A 20,878-nucleotide genomic window follows, 5' to 3' on the forward strand; every position below is an offset into this window, starting at 1 on the left:
TCTATCTTGCTATTGAACATCTCGTTATCTGAATTTCTTAGTAAGAGCTACAGCACATGGTGCTACTTGTAGCAAGCTACTTGTCATGGCTACAAAACACCAAAAAATACTCTGACATAGACAAAACTGAGAACTGTCTCTGCTAAAACACACGTAGGAAGCTATTTATTAAATTCAGGTTTCCACTGGAAAAAAACTAATTGCTCGAATAGTTTTCGAGAGAAAACCCACTGAAAAAAACCTGAAAATCACGAAGGCTATTAACATCTTCAAATAGTTCAAAGGACCTCTGTCATTGACTTCTACATGACCTCAACAGGTTTTAGCTGGAGTATTTTCGGATTCAAGCTATGTCCAGCTTCGGGGTATAATAAGTCTTGAAAAATTTGTTTCAAATTAAAAAATTTTGACTGAAAACTACCCTCAAAATTTTTTCGGGAAAACACAACTTGACCTTTGATAAATCTGCCCCTTAGTGTCTTAGGAGAGATAATTATCAGTACAGTCTATTTTGTAACCACGACAAGTAGCTGCCTAGAAGTAACTCCATGCGTCATTGCCCTGAACAATACAGAAGAGAGCAAAAGGATATAAAAATATTTATGCTGATTGGAAACAAGATATATTTCACCTTAACAGAAAAACTTTGTGATGAAATACCAAGCAGATCTGCTGAAGAAAAAGCTGAAGTCTCTCAAAAACAAGAAATAATATAAAACAAAGACCAACTGCAAAATGTTTCAAAAAATACCGGTCTACATCATACTACTAGTTAATTTGAAAGTAGACTACCGCTTTAATGTAAAATTGGTGTGTGCCCTTTACATTTCTTTTTCTATTATAATTTATACTAGCACTTTTACCCTGCTAATATAATGTAGCTACCAGGAGCTTCTCCCTTGTAGACCATCATATGCTTATGTTGCTGATGCAAGAGGGGTCTCTTGGTGCTTCTTGGCTCAGTTTTATCACCCAGTGTGACAGAAGGATTAAAACTAAACAGGAAAGTGCCAGTTAACAGCTTCTGTATCAGTAAGCTTCTAGATATCTGAGCTCCTGTTACAAAAGCTGCCCCAAACACAGGCAACACAGGCTAAGAATAAAACATATACTTACCAGAGTGGTTCTTTGTGGGATGGGGGGCTCCACCAGCCCCTTGAGGTGGAGGGGGACTAACCCTTGCTTGTCCAGTATCCTGTGTGGGGTTACCAATGGCCAAAGTCCCAGCAGGCAATGGCTGGCCTCTCTTTAAAAGTTGCTTCTGTTCTTGCTGACGGAAGCGTGGCGGCACCTCACGTGGCAGGTAACGTGAGGCTGCAGACTGCTGGCCGTTGGCAGATGCCCGTTTGCCATTGCTATTTTGGACAGTGCTGGTGGGAGTACTGGCAGCAGCAGGTTGGGGCTGGGAAACGGTCTTGGTTGGTTCTGGCACTGAAAGAAATAAAATAATATAAAATGCAAAATATCATAAAAGGACTCATGGTTATCACACAGACATATCTAAATGTCAACCTGCTGCTATGGGTATACTTTGTATAAAGGGTTTATATTCTAATCTTACTGCCCCTTGATATCCTTCATGGGTATTGGCTTACAGACGAGTCTATCAGACATTCAGTGCTGCACTCTTAGGTCCTCGGCCCAACAGTATTTTGTCATACATAGTCCACAGCTCAATGCTGGCCACACACCGATATGTAACCCTTGCCCTCCTAGCTTGTAAACATGCAGTAATCTGGGACATTATCATTTATATAAAGAACAGCATTTATTGTGTTGCTGAGCAGCACACATAAGTGAGCAATGGCCTGTGTGTTTGCCTTTTAAACGGCATTAGACGTGTAGCAACTGTAAAAATCAATAATGCGTGAAAGTCTATTTATGATTACTGGCGAGCAATCCACATCGTGGGGTCTATTACCTGTATTGTACTGTATAAATCTCTCATATTGTGGCAAGATAGGCAGCTCTATGACAATGTACAGCTAGGGTGGGAGATTTGTCAGTATAAAATGGCATATTTGTCGTCTGCATGGGGCTGATGTGGGTCAAGGTTTTCATGTTTCTCTCACTATCAGCAATTTGTATTGCTCATTGAAAGGGTATGTAACACTGTCACAATCATAGCACTGGCAATGTGACTGCATGGTGACTTTGTATGGCGATAGCTGCACTCTGCTAAAACAAAGGACATTAAATCAACCCAAGCAAACCTCTGTAAATGTCACCGTACCACACGGGCACTAGCAGCACTATCCCATCCCATCTTCTCCTGCCAATCCCAGCTACTGTTGCATTTTCAATTGCTGGATTTCCACTGGCAAATTACCTTCTTTGTCTGCAGAGGCAGCTCATGAATTTTAAATGGAAACAATGACATCTACTGTCGAGTGAAAGCGTATTGCCCAAATCCTATCCCAGCCGTCTATAAATAACTCATTCTATCCTAAACCAGATACCTTATTGCTGTGTCTATTTCTAAAGCATGTGCAATGGGTCCGGTGGATGACGCAAGAAATATTTAAGAGTTTATAGGATGAAGAGTATCCTTTAGTTATAAACATATAGTATATACATATGTCATATCTCTGCCATAATCCCCTTCAGGGCAAATTCAGACTCTAATGGCCATAGATGTTACAATTACGATCTTTTCTTTGAAAAGATCTTTCCAGGAAAGATTGTTCGTTTCAACACACACACATGTAGAACTGAATCATCAGATATAAACAATAGAATTCTACCTGTAACTGATAATTCAGCAATCATCAGATTGTTCAGGTGCCTTCAAAGTTGCCCAAACAAAATTTTCTGGCTGGCCCGATCGACGAGCAGACCGATATTCAAGTCTTCTGCTGATATCGGCTCTTCTCTCACCATATTCACACACACCGAATATCGTACGGAAAATGGTTTCGTACAATATTATCGGTGCGTTTATAGTGAAGGGATGGAGGCAATCAGTGGCAGGTTATTGTAGCAACCTTTGCAGCAATGCAAAGAATTCAAGGGGCTTTCCTCTGCAAGCTCGGTCAAAGTGTTTAGATATTACCTGCTTCAGCATGATGATGGCTTGCTATTTATGAACACACAGCTACTGTATCTTGTTTTGAAGGGTGAAATTCAGTGTGCTTGTGTAAATGCAACTTAACTCTGTTGTACTTTGAAGCATGAAAGAAATGAATAGCAGATATGGCCACTAGGAGGCAGTAATGCAGCACCAGCCACAACACAAGAGGCAGTTGAGCACAAAATAAATGTAGTGATGTACACACTCATTGATTGTCATCTGGTGTCCCACAGCCCTTACTCGTCAAAGGCATTCTGCACTGTATCATTGAGTTTCCCATCATCCTTTACACACAACCACATGAAAATAATGAGCTATTTATTGCATGCCAAGGTACTAGGATTCCTGCTACGGAACACACGTCCTGAAATTTATACGGAAGCTTGTATCTACTATCAATATCTGTATGTGTATGATCAGTTTAACATGCAAAGGTTTTAAATATCTATTAAAGGCAACACTGAAGTCAATTCTTAGTAATCTTAGCAAATTTGCAATCAGATTTTTATTGGCCGTGGCTCTGAACGTTTGCCTTTCTGTTTGCCAGGCTCCTATATTTAATACAAAATGCTATTTCGTTGCATGGCCAGTGAAAAGAGCAATCACAGCTTTCTATTTAGTTCTCTTCTTTCACTTCCATTGTGTCATTTGAAAAGGCGCTGCGTTGCTAAGGTCAGAGAGGCCAAGCAACCAAAATAGCCTATTTATTCCAAGGTGAAAAGGCACAGAATCTGCACAGAATGTCATTTCCATGAAAGAAGGAGTCTATATGATGGCGTTTGGGACCATTATCACCAGCATGCTTCGCAGTTCTGCATCAACTGTCATAAAAGATTATCGTAGCTTGCTCCTGCCTCCTATTCTGTATCAGTACCCCAACAATGAAGATTCCCCCATCTGCTCCAACCAAGGCCTTTAAGCACCTATGCAAGTGCATTACAGGATTTTATACCATACAGAAGGTGGGTTTGTTATATTATATGATACTGCCAATTGCAGCTGCCCTGGTGTCAGAGGAGCTATGCCCCGGGGAGTAATTGTCCCTAGCATGTCAATGCAATCTTTGCCTGTATTAGGCTAAAACCCAATACTCGTTGTTGAAATGCCTTCCATTCAGCTTTCAACTGTCGCACTGGTGGCCCTAAAAATAACCCATCCCAGAAGTGAATCTGAATGGAACCATCTAGGCATTTATCGTGCTTGGAATATTTAAATGTCAATATTCATACAAACACAACTGCGCTGGTCAGTTTCCGCTTATGTCACACTGAAGAGGATTTCCATAAGACAGTTGTCTTTCTAGGAAAAAATAATGGACATACAAGGGAAGGCTTTATAACACAAACATTTGGGGGCAGATTTATCAGAGGTCGAGGTGACTTTTCGAAAGGGAATAGTCCAAATTAGATTTGAAAAAAATTTGAATATTGAAATTTATCAGGTATGGTCTCTTTAAAAATTCAACTTCAACCATTCGCCATCTAAAACCTGCTGAATCGAATTCAATCAAATGCACCATTCCTTCAATTCGAATTTGGCCAAAAAAGGACCTATTTGATTGAAAACTGACCTATTCGACCAAAAAAACTAAAAAATTCGACCCATGATAAATATGCTGCTTGATATATACTCTGTGCTTTAGAGTATTATAAAAATCTTTATTTACTGGGTTGTTCCTCTAAATGATATAGATTGGTGGCAATTAACTTGCACAAACTACCCAAGGAAAAAGGGTGACACTAATATTGGGGCAGAGAGGGGGTAGTAAGGTGCTCTAGTAAGGGGTCCCATTGCAGGGGAGCCACAAAAGGCTAGAATGTGAGACTCACAGATTGTAAAGAGGGTGGGGCTTCCAAAGGTCTCCATTATACATGCTGACAGGGCCCTCTGGCCATGAAGTCCAGATGACTGGTGTGCAAATAATTTGGGCCCCATGGGGGGGGGGCAGGCCTTGATTCCTTAGTAGAACAGGGCTCCATGATTACTCATGATAGTCCTGTGTATAGATAGCCCGGACCATGTCCAGATTGAGGATTAAAATAGGCCATGCAATTTCAGGTACACAATCAGCCGACACAAAGGCCCAAAGAGCACCCACCAGCCCACTAAATACTGACTTTCTATGGCACCTTATAGCAGTCCCTCTGGCATTTGCCAGAACCCACAGATTGCCCGGACACAAACAATTGGCAATAATATATGAGGATTAAGAAACATATATGCCATTTTTTGCTAAAACAAGAGAAGCCCCAACGAGCAATCTGACAACTCTGTCATATGCCAGGGTGGATTCTGTAAACTGCTACCCCAGTGGTTTATATTGGGCCTGTGTGGGAATGCATGGGCCTATGTGTGCTTGAAATGCCAGAGTCTATTTTGAGTTTAAGTTGACACATAAGAAGCTTCCGGTTAGTGAGTGATGGGATACTTTAATGGACAAACCGAAATGCTAATTGTTGAAGCAAAGCTTCATGGGATGGAAGCATAAAAAAGTAGTGCATACAATGAATTGTTACTGAACCAAATCAAATAATGAAGAGCAAGAGTATCAAATTTTTATTGCAAGACAATTTTCATTTCCATCCCTAAACCAAGTCATCACATGGAAACATAACATTTACCAATTATAGTGGAATAAAAAGTCTACTCAAATATAAATGGAGACCATACCTGTATGATGAGTCACTTGAGAAAGGGCATGCCATTGTCCCGAAATGTCTAATCCTGCTTTGTGGGTCTTGAGCACCATATTAAAATAGGGAATAGCCAACTGTAACCATACAGGTATTATCGTCTTCATCGATATTTGGATTTATAAACTGGCGGTGGAGGAGGCCAGTCTAAAAACCTGCTTTACTCAAGCATTTATTCATACAAAAAATCTATTGACAACTAAAAGGGAGGCAGAGGAAAGCCACAGCTAGAACCTAAATTATTTCTTGGACATGGTATTTGTGCCCACGTTTAGAACTGGCTGCCTAAGGGACGTCTGATTTTCCTCTATTAATTTTACCCATGCATTACAAATAACAGACTCAGTGAAGAGCCTGGAATCTGTCTGAATTCAGAGGAAAAAAAAAAGTCTCCCTTGTCCATTTTGTCAGTAGCTCTGTGCGTTAAAATGCCAATGTCAAATAGGGGAAAAGAATTTGAACAGAGGAATTATGCCAGAATCAGGCTGGGTTGCCTTATATTAATTTGACATCAAAGGAAAATCTGAGGGTTTTAGTCCAGCTATTGGTCTCTATGAATGCAGATACCCTGAAAACCGAGCTTGCCTGTCAATGTCTGCAGCTTGCCCCCAAGCTCCTCTAGGTTTCGTTATTTGTTGCCCTTGCCTGACAGGGAATGTTTCGCCAGCCTGTCACCATGACAACCCCCCCCAGGCCACCAACTCACGAAGCTCTTGGCAAACCCGTAGCTAAATTAACTTATAGCATATCGCCGATGAGAAATCACTCTTCAGAAGTAATTCTCTGTGCAAATGTCTAATAGAGCAATGTCCCCAAATTGAATTACGCTAATTAAATGCCACTCCCAGTAAATCAGACTTCATTAGGGTCGGTGTTAAAGGAGATTAAGAGATGTTTTAATAAAAGTGCCCAATAATTGTGATAAGTAACAGTTATTACTTGACTTTAATGTGGATTTGCTTTTAGACCATGTCACCCTTGCTTGATACTAGACTCCTACTTTACTTCCGTAACACATCATGGAACTGCTGAACCTTAGGTATAAGCATTAATTTTTGTATTCATCCACAACCCCTTTTATAAAGATATTATTGGCTTGGTTTGATGTTTCAGCCTTGCTTAAGCTTCTATTATCCCAGCTGGCTCACTGCAAGTCTTCCTTATTAGATCACATTGTCCTCCTGTTGAGCAGAAATTGTCAAGACAGGGCAGAGACATTATTAGATGCACATGTGGCTGGGAGGTTAGGTGGACATTCAGAATAGGGAGTAGTCAGGAGAACCAAGAAAAGAAAAAAAAAGTTTGTCAATAAAACCACATCACAGTACCTATACAAATAAATACAACAATGCATGTACTGTGGTTCGGGTGGCAGTGCCATTCTCTATGAACTAATTATCAGGTGTAGCTAAAAGACCAATTAATGTGCCAAGGAAACTGGCAGCAATAACAGACTTCTGCAGCTCTTTCTGATTCTACTGTTGAGACACAAGGAGGTCCACGTGGTGGCTCCATTTACCAAAAGGACACCACATAGCGGATAGGTTTGAGTTCTGCAAGCAGCCTTGTTCCCATGGAAATATAGATTCAAATTTGCCTGCACTGGAAGTGCCATGCTGTTTTCTAAAGGCATTTTACACTGAAGAGACGCCCAGCAATCACTATTTATTGGGAAAAATTTGTGGCTTGCAGGGCTTGGACTGATTGAAAAAGAACGTGACACCTTTGTACAAGGATGTTTGAAACACATCACAAACTAAATGACATATTGTATGGCATTCCTAAGAAACTATATAGGAGCTAATAGATTTCTGCACAGTTAAGCCCCCAGGTTAATTTCAGACAGGAGATATATTCATGTGTACTAACAGGAGACTAAAGCCAATGGTGTACGATGTAGATTTCAGGTACTGCTTGCTCCCTTGAAAAACAGCATCTCTTATTTGCACCCCCGACCGTCACTTCACATAGAGTTAACTAGAAATAACCTGAAAGGGCCAGCTCTGGTTGAGCAATTGGCTGACAGCACTAGGGCAAAACTTGGGTGTTCTTTTCAGTAATATGAGCGCTGTCATGGAACCATTCCCTTCTTAAAGGAACAGTAACACCAACAATTTTTTTAGAGTAATTCAGATATAATGTACTGTTGCCCTACACTGCTAAACATTTTGTGCTTGCTTTTGAAGCACTACTAGAGTTTATATAAGCACGCTACTGTGTAGCCATGGGGGCAGCCATTCAAACACAGGTTACACAGCAGATAACAGATGCACTCTGCAGGATACCACTGTATTCTATTACAGATCTTATCTGTTATCTGCAAATTAACCTATGCCTTTTTTCCTTTTTCAGCTTGAATGGCTGCCCCCCATGGCTACACAGCAGCTTGTTTATCTAAACTGTAGTAGTGTTTCTAAAGCAAACGCATAACTTTTACCAGTGCAAGACAACATTACATTATATCTGAATTACTTTTAAAACACATTTTTTGCTGTTACTGTTCCTTTAACACACTGTAACTTTGGGACTCTATAAAGCAGTGGGCAAGAAGCTCAAAGGCTACATAACCTACATAGAGAATACTACAGCTTAAAGAGCAACTAAATACTTAATTTTCTTTCTTACTACAATGCATCTTTGCCATAGGGCAGCTGGATGTGTTACTGGAGACAGCAGTACTTAGCACATTTTGGGGATATAGTTAATTCCTCTAAGTCACAAGGTTGGAGAAAGGCACACCAGGGTCACCTATATAAGCAAGAGAGAACAAGGTTCTTGTAGCCTATGTGCCCCTACCAATATGTAGCTAGTTATAACATACTTTGTCCTGCGGATATTTAAGCGCAGGAAATCTAATAAACAGGACATCATGACAGATCCCATGTATCTGCTTATATTTTATAATAAAAGAAAGTAAATATCATGCAGCACAAAAGGCATTTCATGTTTCAAACACAGGTAAAAAATAGTCCAAAATTCCTGCTTGCACAGAAAGTCAGTATGAAAGAGGATATAATTTGTGTCACGGTGTATACTTGATTCTATCTGGCTCCCACCCAAATCTCACTAAATGTGTCATGCACCCATGCAGAGCCCCTCCCCTCTTGAGATCTCTGTGTGTTTCCTGAGCTAACCATTTCCGTTTTCCAGAATTGGGTTAAGCCACAAGCAGGTGGTAAACAGACCGATGCATCTCACACGGGGCCTTAACGGCAACACAAACCTTCTGTTTATGTATTGTCGGATTTTACACTTAGATCAGCCTCAGAATAAGGCTTTTTTTATCATCTGTGTAGCCATAAAGGAGTTACAGAAGACACCATTCCCACTTCTCTTACACACTTGCTAAAGTCATTACAGTGAATAACAAAAACACTGGGAGAGAAGAAAGAACACTGGCAATATTGATATTTGGCTTGAGGATGGCTGCGGGAGGAACATGAAGACGTTGCTTGTCTGACCAGCAGCTAAAAACTATTATCTCAATCCCTGTGCAGAAGACAAGCAAAGAAGCACTATGTATCATACACGTGCATGTATACACACACTTATAGGTCATGTCAACATGCTTCCAATGGGAGTGGCTTTCTGGTGGTGTACTAACAAATACAGTGCAAGAAGCATTCCTGCTAGGGACAGAGTTATATATTGGAAACCTGACTAATTACAAAGCATCTTTCTCACAGCCCTTGCGAAATACATATATTTAACTGAAAATATCCCATCATCATTGGATGAAAACAAGTCAGCCTTTTTTTTTTTTTTTGCAAGACATGAAAGTGTCTTGCAAAAAAAGTGATGTAAAAGTGATGAAAATGATGTAGATGTGATGTTATTGACTCTCTTTATGATATAAACATATAGTTGAACCCCCATTTTACGTTTTTCAGGGGACCAGAAAAAAAATGGTGTAGAATCCAGGAAAATGTAAAATCAGGGAAATGTATTATGCATAATATATAGGTGGGACCACAAAACAAGAATGTAAAATGAGGGAAAACTTTAAATCAGGGGATGTAAAATGGGGGTTCCACTACGTCACAAGACTATGCAGCGCTTACAAGCTAAGGGAATCAATACGAAACAAATTGGTCTACTCAAATATCGGTCTACTCCAATATCGGGCTTTTGCGTACGCAGTGATCTCATCCCCTGTAGTGTAAATGCTTATGACATCATAACACCATACCTCCCAACTGTCCCTTTTTCGGAGGGACAGTCCCTCTTTTGACAGCTCAACCCGCAGTCCCTCATTTGTACTGGAAAGTCCCTCTTTTCTCTGCACTGAACAGCCAGAAAAAGATTTCTCACTTAATTGGCTTTTAGCAGAGAGCGCAGAACAGCTAACAGGTGCTTTGTAACAATTTTGAAACACAAAAACACAGTTTAGATAAGGAGAAATATTTTCAAACTTTCATAACCTGCCAAATTTTGTAAAACAAACATGGTAATTAGGGGTGTTGCCACAGAAAGGGGTGTGGTCAAAAAATTTCTGCCTACGTGCGGAAATTTTTTTATTGTCCCTCTTTTTACTTCCAAAATGTTGGGAGGTATGTAACACATCGAGGTACAAATTATTTGATTGATATCATCTATTGTTGCAAAAATGTTTTGTTTAAAATTTTCTTTATTTGTACTCTCTATTATCTTAATTTCAATTGTCACCAATTTTCATATTCATCTTGTGAATTGAACAAGACTAAGAACAAAGCGCAAAGATATATAATAATGTGTAATATTACGCACGAAATGTGGAATGCAAAAGTGCATATTGATTTGCTTGATGTTGAGCTACAAAATAAAGAATTTTATTAAAAAAAAAAAAAAAATGGGGGTTCTACTGTATTTAGATGCAGACATTGAAAGAGTATATTTTGCTATATTTTTCTACTGTATTCAGTAGTCAGTATACTGTAGTCAGCTGCATATTAAACTCTATTCCTTAAAGGTACAAATGCACTTCTTTGTAGTTGCACTTTGCGCTGCTTATGCCTTCATGCCTCCCGTTTTGAATCAGGCACAGTAGCACCCATTGCCACAGAGCACCCCTGGAGCTACCGCCACCACCAGACCAGGCCAAGCTCCAGGACAACCTCAGTGCTATACATCAACAGGTCCATAATCTAAATTTGGAGGGGTAATGTTTAAGGCATAGGTTCTTGCACCAACAGCCAATGTCAAAGACTCATGGGGTCCTCAGATATGTACTAGAAAAAAATTCAATAGGATTGTTTTGCCACATGTGTTTATGTAGTGTATTTACCATCAAATACAAAGTTACTGCCTTATTATTACAGACAAAGGACAATAAAAATAGTTTGATTAATTAGAACTCTATAGGAAATAGCATTTCCGTATTTGAGAGCTTTCTGGATAATGTCTCTCTAGAAATTAGATTCCATACCTGAAAATTTTTTAAGGTTCCAACAATTGTTTTTTTCAAATAATGATCTGAAAAAATAAAAACACTCAGCAGCTAGACTGCCTGCTTTCCTTACCTCTTCAAATTATTAGATTCCATAGCTTTGCACAAGCTCCTAACGTGAAATAACAAGGAAGAGTAACTGCACTGGCTATGTATTATCTCTGGTATGTATGGAGGTGCAAGACTTGAATTCAGCATTGCCATATTGACTGACATCATAAGTATGAGAGTAATAGTAATCCAAACATAAATACACAAAGGAGGCACACCCCAACATGTTATAAGCTTGGCTTTTCACATACCAAATGACTAATGACTTGTGTAAGTGTGTGAAGATTACTGGCACTCTGTACTACATATACAGTTACACATAATATTAGATAAATGAGCATAAACAGAAATGACAGTTTGCCTTCACCATTAATAAGTGCCATTAATGAACTAAAATACCCTTTGAATTTAAACTACTAAGAATAAAGAACTCAAATGGCCACTAAGCCAGGCATTTGTTTTTGTTACATAGAATTTTGAATTCATTAATTACATGGCACAGAATTTATGACATTGGTACTATACGATACAGAGGGAGACAACGCTGTATCTGCACATTTTCCATCTATTTAATGTAGCATCGCCCACACAAATGGTTACAGTATGTTTTTGTCCCTCATTTAAAATGCCATTGACCCCTATCAAGACTGAGTGGGGATACTTGCATGAAAATAGGGAAAGCTCTATGGGCAAGTGTTTGGCACTAAGGTCACTGCTCATTGTGAATTCAAAACAGCACTCTTGATTTGGTGCGATCAAGAGCAATTTGCCCATTGCCAACTTTTGCTAGTTGTTCATATGTATATATGTGTATAAAAAAACAAAATATATATATAGTAGTAGTGTGCAGTAGTAATGGATCAGCACACTCATTATAGAAGTGAATAAAGTGTTTTATTGGTAACACAGCATTATTATCCGACGTTTCAGTCCTTTCTCAAGGATGTGTATGTGTGTGTGGGTATATATATATATATATATATATATATATATATATATATATATATATATATATATATATATATATATATATATATATATATATATATATATATATATATATATATATATATATACACACACACACACACACATATGTTTATTATAGCATGGGTACCATGGCAATCTGTTTGGCAGCTATAGAGTTAACTGCAAGGAAATTGTGTGTGGCTATACTGGGAATTCTTTGTGACTGAAAGGAGTAGGAAGATGGATAGGATGGTGCTGATGAAAATGGCAGCCACACAAGCATGAAGGCTGCAGGCACACTCAAATAAACATCGACAGGCCTTGAATTACAATGAGAGCAGAGACCCGTCTCTTTCAGTGTCAGAGACAGACAAGCAGAGTCAGAATGAAACCCGGCCACTGGGAGATGCATAAAACATTGCGGTGCGAGGAGGAAGAAGAAGAGGGAGATCTGTACTAACCTTTGGTTTTTTGTTCAGCAGCCTGTAGGAAAAAAAAAAAGAGAGAGAGAGAGAGAGAAGTATTTAATTAAAGCCCAAATCCATGTGAAAAATGCAAGCTTCAGACAGATTAAAATAAATCTTATGCAAGGGCCCACTTTATTGCTAATTGAGACTCTCTGCCTCTTGTCGAAAACTCAAGACCTAAGTACTTGCAGAGCATTTGTGCAGATTTTCCCATGCATACTTGGGTACTTGTGTTTCTTTTCTACTTTTCTTATTCACACATGGCTACTAATGAGTTTAGAAAGAAAAGAAAAAAGCCCCAAATGGGATGAAATGGGCATTTCCAAGAAGAACACTATGCCCACTGACCTTCTTCTGAGCTCCCTCCTTCTTCTTTTTTTCTTCCTGCTTTTTCTTTTTCTTTTCTTCCATCAAATGTTCCTCTTTTTGGATTTCTTGTTCTTTCTCCCTACAGACAAAAGAAAGGAAATTTCAGGTCTCCAGCTAGAAGGCTGCATATCCCAGAGTGTTGTGCCCGTACATACTTAAAAACAACAGGAACTGTATGATCTCAAGTGACTTCAACCAGTACATGACCTTATCAATCAATTCAGGGACGTTTGCATTAAAGAGGCAGCAACACATGAAAATAAATGTGTTCTCTATGAATGGTAACCAGTAGCACATTCCATAACCACAAGGTGACTCTGGTCTGTTTGTATGAACCTGCTTAAAGAAGATAAAAGCCCAAAATATAATTTTTGCCTAATGAAAGGCAACTTCGCAATATACATTCATTTTCACGAGTAAAGCTGGCCTTAGACGCAAAGATCTGATCGTACGAACCGAGGATTCGTACGATTTTCGGACTGTGTGTGGAGAGTCATTTTTCGTCCGGCGGAGATCGGTCGTTTGGTTGATCAGACAGGTTAAAAGATTTCTGTTGGCTGCTGATAATATCTCTGCATGTATTGCCGATCGTACAATTTTCAGTGGGAGACTGTCACCAGCTTTGTTCGGACATAACTTTCGTACTTTCGTGCTGTCAGGGGCAGAACATTGGCAGATCTGTTCTTTTGTACTTTATTTGAGAGACAGATCCAGCAGAGCAGAAATAGACAGATTCTGCTTTCAGTTGCAATTACATTTACAAATAACATAGAAACAACTGCAATGAACAAAATATTGAAAAATTGTTTGGAATTTTATTTGGGGGTTATAGCAAAATCATTTCTAAAAGCAACCATTCCCTTCTAAAGCAAAGTCCCCCTATGGTTCATTGTATAGTCAAGCCATGTCCTGATCTTTAGATGTCACAATATGCATTTTAAAAGGAGGAGTTGTTCATCTTTTAACATGATGTAGAGAGTGATATTCTGAGACAATTTGCATTTGGTTTTAGCTTTGTATTATTTGCGGTTTTTGAGTTATTTAGCTTTTAATTCAGCAGCTCTCCAGTTTGCAACTTCAGCAATCTGGTTGCAAGGGATCCAAATTACCCTAGCAACCATGCACTGGAGACTGGAATATGAATAGAAGAGGCCTGAAAAGAAAGAGGGTTTATCAAAAGTAGCAATAACAATACATTTGTAGCTTTACAAAGCATTTGTTTTTTAGATTGTGTCAGTGACTCCCATTTGAAAGCTGGAAAGAGTCAGAAGAAGTTAAATAATTTAAAGCCTATAAAAAATAAATATGAAGACCAATTTTATAAGTTGCTTAGAACTGGCCATTCTATAACATACTGAAAGTTAACTTAAAGGTGAACCACCCCTTCAGCACAAAGGCAGTATCTGTGGATGTCACAACGTGCATTTTAATCCATGTGCAAGACCAATGGATGTCAAAATGCTTATTTAACCCAAGGGCGGGATCCTTGGATGTCGCAACACACATTTTAACCCATGTGCTGTATCCATGGATATTACAATGTGCATTTTAATGCAAGAGAAGAATCCATGGAGGTTACAAAAAGCAGAAACTAAATGAATAACATAATAAAATGCCCATGATATTTTAAATTTGAGCAGAAGCAGTATTCTAAAGGGCATGAATGAATGTTGCCGTCTCCTGTAGGCCACTTTGCCTCTGTGTAAGCTTTGTGATGTTGTTCACACCATTCCAGTGAACACGTGAATTTAAAGGGGAAACCCAGGCGTGAATGTGCCAAACGGCTGCCAGAACAGCAAAGTTCAGTGTCCTGCAGGGAACACATGTATTTTAGTTTCAGCTATCGTTACCAGAATGGAATCTCCCTGTGCTTGCTTCCTATTGGCTCCCTCAGTTCAAGAATCAGATAACCATGGGATCAACAGACAAGAATAAACACCCTCAATGTCCTAAATGGGTGCTCATCTACAGCAGAACGCTGCAAAACTAACAAGCAATGTACCTTGCATACTACTAATGGTATGATCTGAGCTGGAGTACATTGATATAGTAATATTGTAAATTCTTCCAAGCACAGTAGCAACTCATTGCTCTACTGGGAGATACAAAACATCTTCATTTATAGGGACCCATGAGGGCCAATGTGGCAAAACCAAATTCACTTCTCAAACCTCTCCATCAGGAGCTCTGAACTAAAGCTGTAGGACGTACAGAAAAGAAATATACACCATTTGCTTTGTACCCTGGATTAATAAAGCATTAAATTATTTTTGGCACACCTCGACTAGAACTACCCCCATGGTCTTCCTTTAAGGGTGGTGGTAAAACAATACAGCCCGGATAGGACAAAATTTAAATAAGGAATTATCAGAGGAGGAACAACCAAGAAGTCTAGCTGTGCTCTGAATAGACCCTGAAAAATCTCCCTACACCTGGTAACATGTCTATAACTGGCAACAAAGTTGCTAGATAAGCAGAGAGGGGTTTCTTGGGTGCTGCTGGGTTGCAGTAGCTTGATTAGTTAGGCTAGCACATGATTTATGTTATAGACCTCTGTAATAGGTGCTAACTGAAGAGACTTCTCTGCATGAGCCCACAATATGCAAAGCCGTGCTTCATAAAGGGGTTGTTCACCTTTAAATTAACTGTTAGCATGATACAGAGAGTGATATTCTGAGACAATCTGCAAGTCGTCTTCATTATTTATTTGTGTTTTTTGAGCTATTTAGTTTTTTTTTTTATTCAGCAGCTCTCCAGTTTGCAATTTTACCCTAGCAGCCATGCATCGATTTGAACGAGAGACTGGAATATGAATAGAACAGGGCCTGAAAAGAAAGAGCAATGAAAAAAGCAGCAATAGCAAAATTTGTAGCCTTACAGCGCTTTTGTTTTTTAGATGGGGTCAGTGACCCCCCCCCCCCCATTTGAAAGCTGGAAAGAGTCAGAAGAAGACAAATAATTCAAAACCTATAAAAAAGAAAAAAACGGCGGCCAATTGAAAAGTTGCTTAGAAATAGCCATTCTATAACATACTAAAAGTTAACTTACAAGTGATCCTTTATGTGGGGGGTGGTGGTTAGTAAGGTGTCAACATACACTGCATTTGATTTAGAAGATGCAAACCTAAATTTGCCTATGTATTCAATGCTGTTTTGAGTATACAGGTATAGATTGCATTATCTAGAAAATTGCACTTGTACACAAGAGTCTTCCAAAACATTCCAAGGCCATGGTCCCCAAATCAACTGATATCCATTGGATATGGATATTGACAGAATCAGCAGGCCACCACAAAGTGGATGGCCACCTTACAGTACATCAAGTCTACAGAATAACACATCATGTTGGGTATCCAACTTAAGTACTTGCCAATGTGGACTGGTCAGCACTTCTGCAACACATCCAAACAAGAAGTTATATGAAGTCACAATACAAGTGCTGATCTGAAACCTGGTAGGATGGCCAGAGACCCAATTCTTTGTCTTACATAATCATTTTACCATAAACCCACTCATAAAAAAAAAAGATAGGTTATATAATGGGCCTTGATAAAGAGACTATTTAATTTTAAAAATTATATCCTTCATTCTTTGTTTTGTTGATAATGTTTGTTGACCTCAACCCAACAACCACTCAAAGACTATAAATCCATCAAAAGTAATGTTTTCTTTTATCACCTGTAATCAAACCTAGAAATGAATGAATGTATCACACAAGGAATTGTATGCAGCAGGTGCACTGGTCCACACAACACTTAAGAGACCCCAAAACATTTCAGCAATGGGAACCCTCTACTGTCTTGTTATTCTCCACTTAGATAAATAAGTGCAATACTGTCTCAGTATTACAATACACAATATTATCAGTGATCTTGAAAAGTGGACAGCAATTGTTATAGGCTTTATTTGCCTTACTGAGAATTGTGGCATGCTGCTATGGAACAGAATTCCTGGCTTGGGAGGAAAGGCTAGAAATCTGCCGCACCTCTTGCATCCCTCAGGAGGCATCAGCAGACTACAGAGCTGTGTGCAGAGGAAGCTCGTCTGGGCGTTCAGCCAGAAAAATGCCATACGGCAGCTCAGCAAGCTTTCTCCGGCTCTCAAGGGCCCTTCATGCTTGTAAACCACAACAGAAGAGCCAGGATTCTAATCCCGGCCCTAACTACAATCCTTGATTGTAAATGCTTGCCCAGATTCAGGGGGGAGAATTTGTGTAACTTGCAAGCGTACAGTTAGGATATGCCGTGTAAAACAGGGAGGTCTAACTGGTGGCTTGAAAGGCCAAGTGAAGTTCTGGCAACTGGCCTGTGGCTCTCCAGCTAAGGAAGGGGGGGGGACAATGGCTTCTTGTAGTTGGACGAAATATTTAATGTTGCCAAAATCTCATTTAAAAAGAATAAGCTATCCTATGTCTGTATACAAAGCGACCAATCTCTTAATCGGGCCAACCTCTTCTCCTTAGCTGTTGGTGGGTGCTGGGCCTTCAACAGCAACTTAAGTTCTGGCTGCCCTTATAACATTGCCACTGTCCCCACTTTGCCCTACAATCATAATGTATTCCTGCTTAAAAGTGTTGCTCAAATCACCCCCTCCAATTTGCACCCCTACATTCAGCTCTTCTCCTTAGGGGAGCCATCGATGAAAATGTAAAATTAGCTTCATCATACTGAAATAATCAGTTTTCTAAATATAATCAATTACAAATTCTGTACCATTTCTGAAATAATCAAGTTTATCTTCACTATCCCTCTCTCATCATCTGCTTCTCTTCGTTCTGTCTTCATGCAGCAGTTGGGTGTCAGATAATCATAGACAGTTAGATCCAATATATCTTATAAGAGGTTCCTTTTGCCTAGATAGATCTCAGACATCATGTCTCTCTACATGCAGAATTTGTGCAAAAGGCAGTTATTGTATTAGATTTTGTTTGTACTGGAATCAGTTATTTGAGTGAGCTTTAATTCATCTGCTAGGAAAAATAGAAATATTGGATCTAACTGTCAATGGATATCTAACAACCAACTCATGCATTAAGATGCAAAATGAAGAGAAACAGATGCTGAGAAAGGGATAGTGAACATAAACTTGATTATTTCAGAAACGTTGCGGAATATTTAATTGATTGTATTTACAAAGTTTCTTATTTTAGTATGATGAAGCTTATATTAAATTTTCATTTTCGTGATAGTTCCCCTTTAATATTACATGGCAAATGATTGATTACAAAAGCTATCGATCTAAATATATACACATGTATGAATTACAGGTCACAGATACCGGAAAATAATGTTGGCAGAATGATAAAGATCCTAGAACACCAATCAAAACGTCAAGAGAAGAAGCGATATCTTTTGATAAATGTGTACTCCCTGCACTACACTACAATGATCTGTTCGGCCCGGAAACAAGGCATCAACAATACAAGAAGGGTTAAATTGTGAATTTTGAAATGGTTCTTTGTCCCAAAGGGACTTTTTTTTTTTTTTTTACCGGTTATGGATTTGATCAAGGAAAGGTTTAAATGCTCTCAGGCCCAAAGATGATTCAAGCTATGGGTTCTCGTCAAGGAACGGTAATATGACTTGGTGTCTGAAGCGCGTATAATGAAGCCTGAGGGATAAGAGCAATTAGAGAATTGTATTCATCTCACATTCTCTCAAGTTCTGTTATTTTAACCACTTGCTGATCAAAAACAAATCCTTGCAATGTCAGTTAGGAAGTCTGTTAAGTGATTATCGATTACCACCAGCCTTCATAACCCTACTGCTGAACCAGAGGGCAATGTATTGACCCAAAAGAAGTGAAGGATTAAGGGGGCTTACTATTCTTATATGCCTAGCCCCTGTGTGTAGACTGTTATACTGATTTTCATTAGTTCCTGAAAACATTTCCAGTAGTCGCACCTTCTAAATTATCTATTGTGAAAAGAGTGGTTATTTATTTATGGACATATGTATGTATCATTATGGATATATATTTATGGACATATTTATGCACCAGTTTGCTCCATAATTAGGGTTAACTTTTCTGGGGGAAAAACCCGGCCTTCCTATATATTTATTTATCTTTTTTCCCTATTAATACAACTGGGATCAGCCATAATTTTTACCGGCCAGGCCGGTAAAATACCGGCCAGGTGGCAACCCTGTCCATAACAAAGCATCCTAACCCTGTTACTGAATAACAAGGCCATACTCTTGTCAAAAGCATGGAAAGGCCTTGCTAAAAACAGACAATAGCAGAGCTATTCTTGGCCAGAGCAAATAAAAAGGCAAAAAGTTCACAGCAAAAGGTTGTAGGGTGCAAGCAAACCTATGATCCATTTATGCAACCTAACCCTGTAACTGGCTTGGCTATTTTCTTTGCTGCAGGATTAGGTTGTAGCAATGGATCACAGGTTTGCATTGCACCCTTGGAGAATAGAAGGATTATACAACTAATTTATCTTCCTAGCAAAGTAATCACATTTAAAAATAATTGTAAAAACTTACAACAAAAAGAAAAGCAATAACACTTAGATTACTTCCATGTAAAACACACTAAAAGGTGAACTTCCTCTTTATTTATTAGAAGAATCAAAGCCACTGAATACTATTCGTTTTCTCATTCGCAGCTTTAACTACCGAGAAGGCAATTTACAACAATAACAATAGAACAGATATAGTGGAAAACGACCAAACAGGAAAAAGAATATTTGTTTTCGGTTCTACGCGTTTATTTTAGCCACAGCCATTGGAGAACAGGTGCGTGACCAGCGTGGGAAGCTGTATTATTACCAATGGGACTTGCGAGAAAAGGAATTCATTCTTGGCTTTACGCTATGAAAACAAAATGCAACCTTGAAAATCTGGCAAGCGTAATATAATGGTACAAAACACAAGAATTGTATTATATGTCCCCAGTGCTAGTTTTTTGGAGGGGGGATAGTGGAAGAATGCTATTGGGGGGATAATGTGTCCTTCTGTAGCTCAAATGTCGTAGTGAAGAGTGAATAGAAGTGGGTGTGAATAGAATAAAAAGCAATAAAAAGTAATAAGAACAAAAAAAGTCGAGTCTCTCAATTAATCAGCTTTCCGGTGGAAGGGGCAGATATAATGCATAATGAAAGAAAAGTTTATTCTACTAAGCAACTTTTCAATATACAGTCATTATACAATGTCACTCTGGGTTTGACTCTAATTGGCCATAGTCTGGGATAATTCTCATCATGTGTCTTATTTAGACATACGCATATAACACCTTTACTGTCTGCTACCGTCTCATCCAGTCGTTGTGAAAGTATGCCCTGAATCTCTGGATGGCCCTAGAGGGCTCAGGCTACAACTGTAAAAAGAAAATATTAACAGCCAGACAAATGCTGCTTTGAGCTTCAATGGCATTTACAAATATCCACTGAATATCTTTAATCAGTGTATATTGGAAAGCTGCTTAGAATTACATTTCATTTTTATTATGCATAAGCCAGTTTGTGTGTATAGTTCTCCTTTTAATAGGATTACTTGCAGCACTGAACGTCAGGCAGCTGCTCCTAAGGTCAGTAAGATGTCAACATACACTGCATTGGATTTAGAAGATGGAAACCGAATTATGTCCATGTCTTCAACACTGTTTTGAGACTACAGGTATAGGATTCATTATCTGGAAAGCTCCAAATTCTGGGAAGGTCGTCTCCCATAGATGCCATTATACTTAAGAGGCACATTTATCAAGGGTAGATTTTAAAATTCATGTGAGTTTTTTTTTTTAAACTCCCCTAAATTTGAAATCGACTAGTCGAAATTTATTAATAAAATTGAATTTTGTAAACTCGAACTAATTTAAAAGACCCGAAAATT

At 38.9% G+C, this 20,878-nt stretch overlaps 1 protein-coding gene across 2 annotated transcripts in view; it reads right to left on the reverse strand.

Annotated features, from left to right (window-relative positions):
• tnrc6c.L (trinucleotide repeat containing 6C L homeolog) overlaps window positions 1-20,878 on the reverse strand; it is a 112,264-nt gene that overhangs the window by 38,110 nt on the left and 53,276 nt on the right. For both annotated transcript variants that reach the window (XM_041576974.1, XM_041576973.1), the window contains exons 4-6: window positions 13,024-13,123; window positions 12,670-12,691; window positions 1,117-1,431 (exon numbers count right to left, since the gene is read on the reverse strand). In XM_041576974.1, the coding sequence (XP_041432908.1) occupies window positions 1,117-1,431; window positions 12,670-12,691; window positions 13,024-13,123 (437 nt within the window). The remainder of the gene's footprint in view (window positions 1-1,116; window positions 1,432-12,669; window positions 12,692-13,023; window positions 13,124-20,878) is intronic.

Source organism: Xenopus laevis, chromosome 9_10L, assembly GCF_017654675.1.
Source record: "Xenopus laevis strain J_2021 chromosome 9_10L, Xenopus_laevis_v10.1, whole genome shotgun sequence".
Classification (NCBI taxonomy): domain Eukaryota; kingdom Metazoa; phylum Chordata; class Amphibia; order Anura; family Pipidae; genus Xenopus; species Xenopus laevis.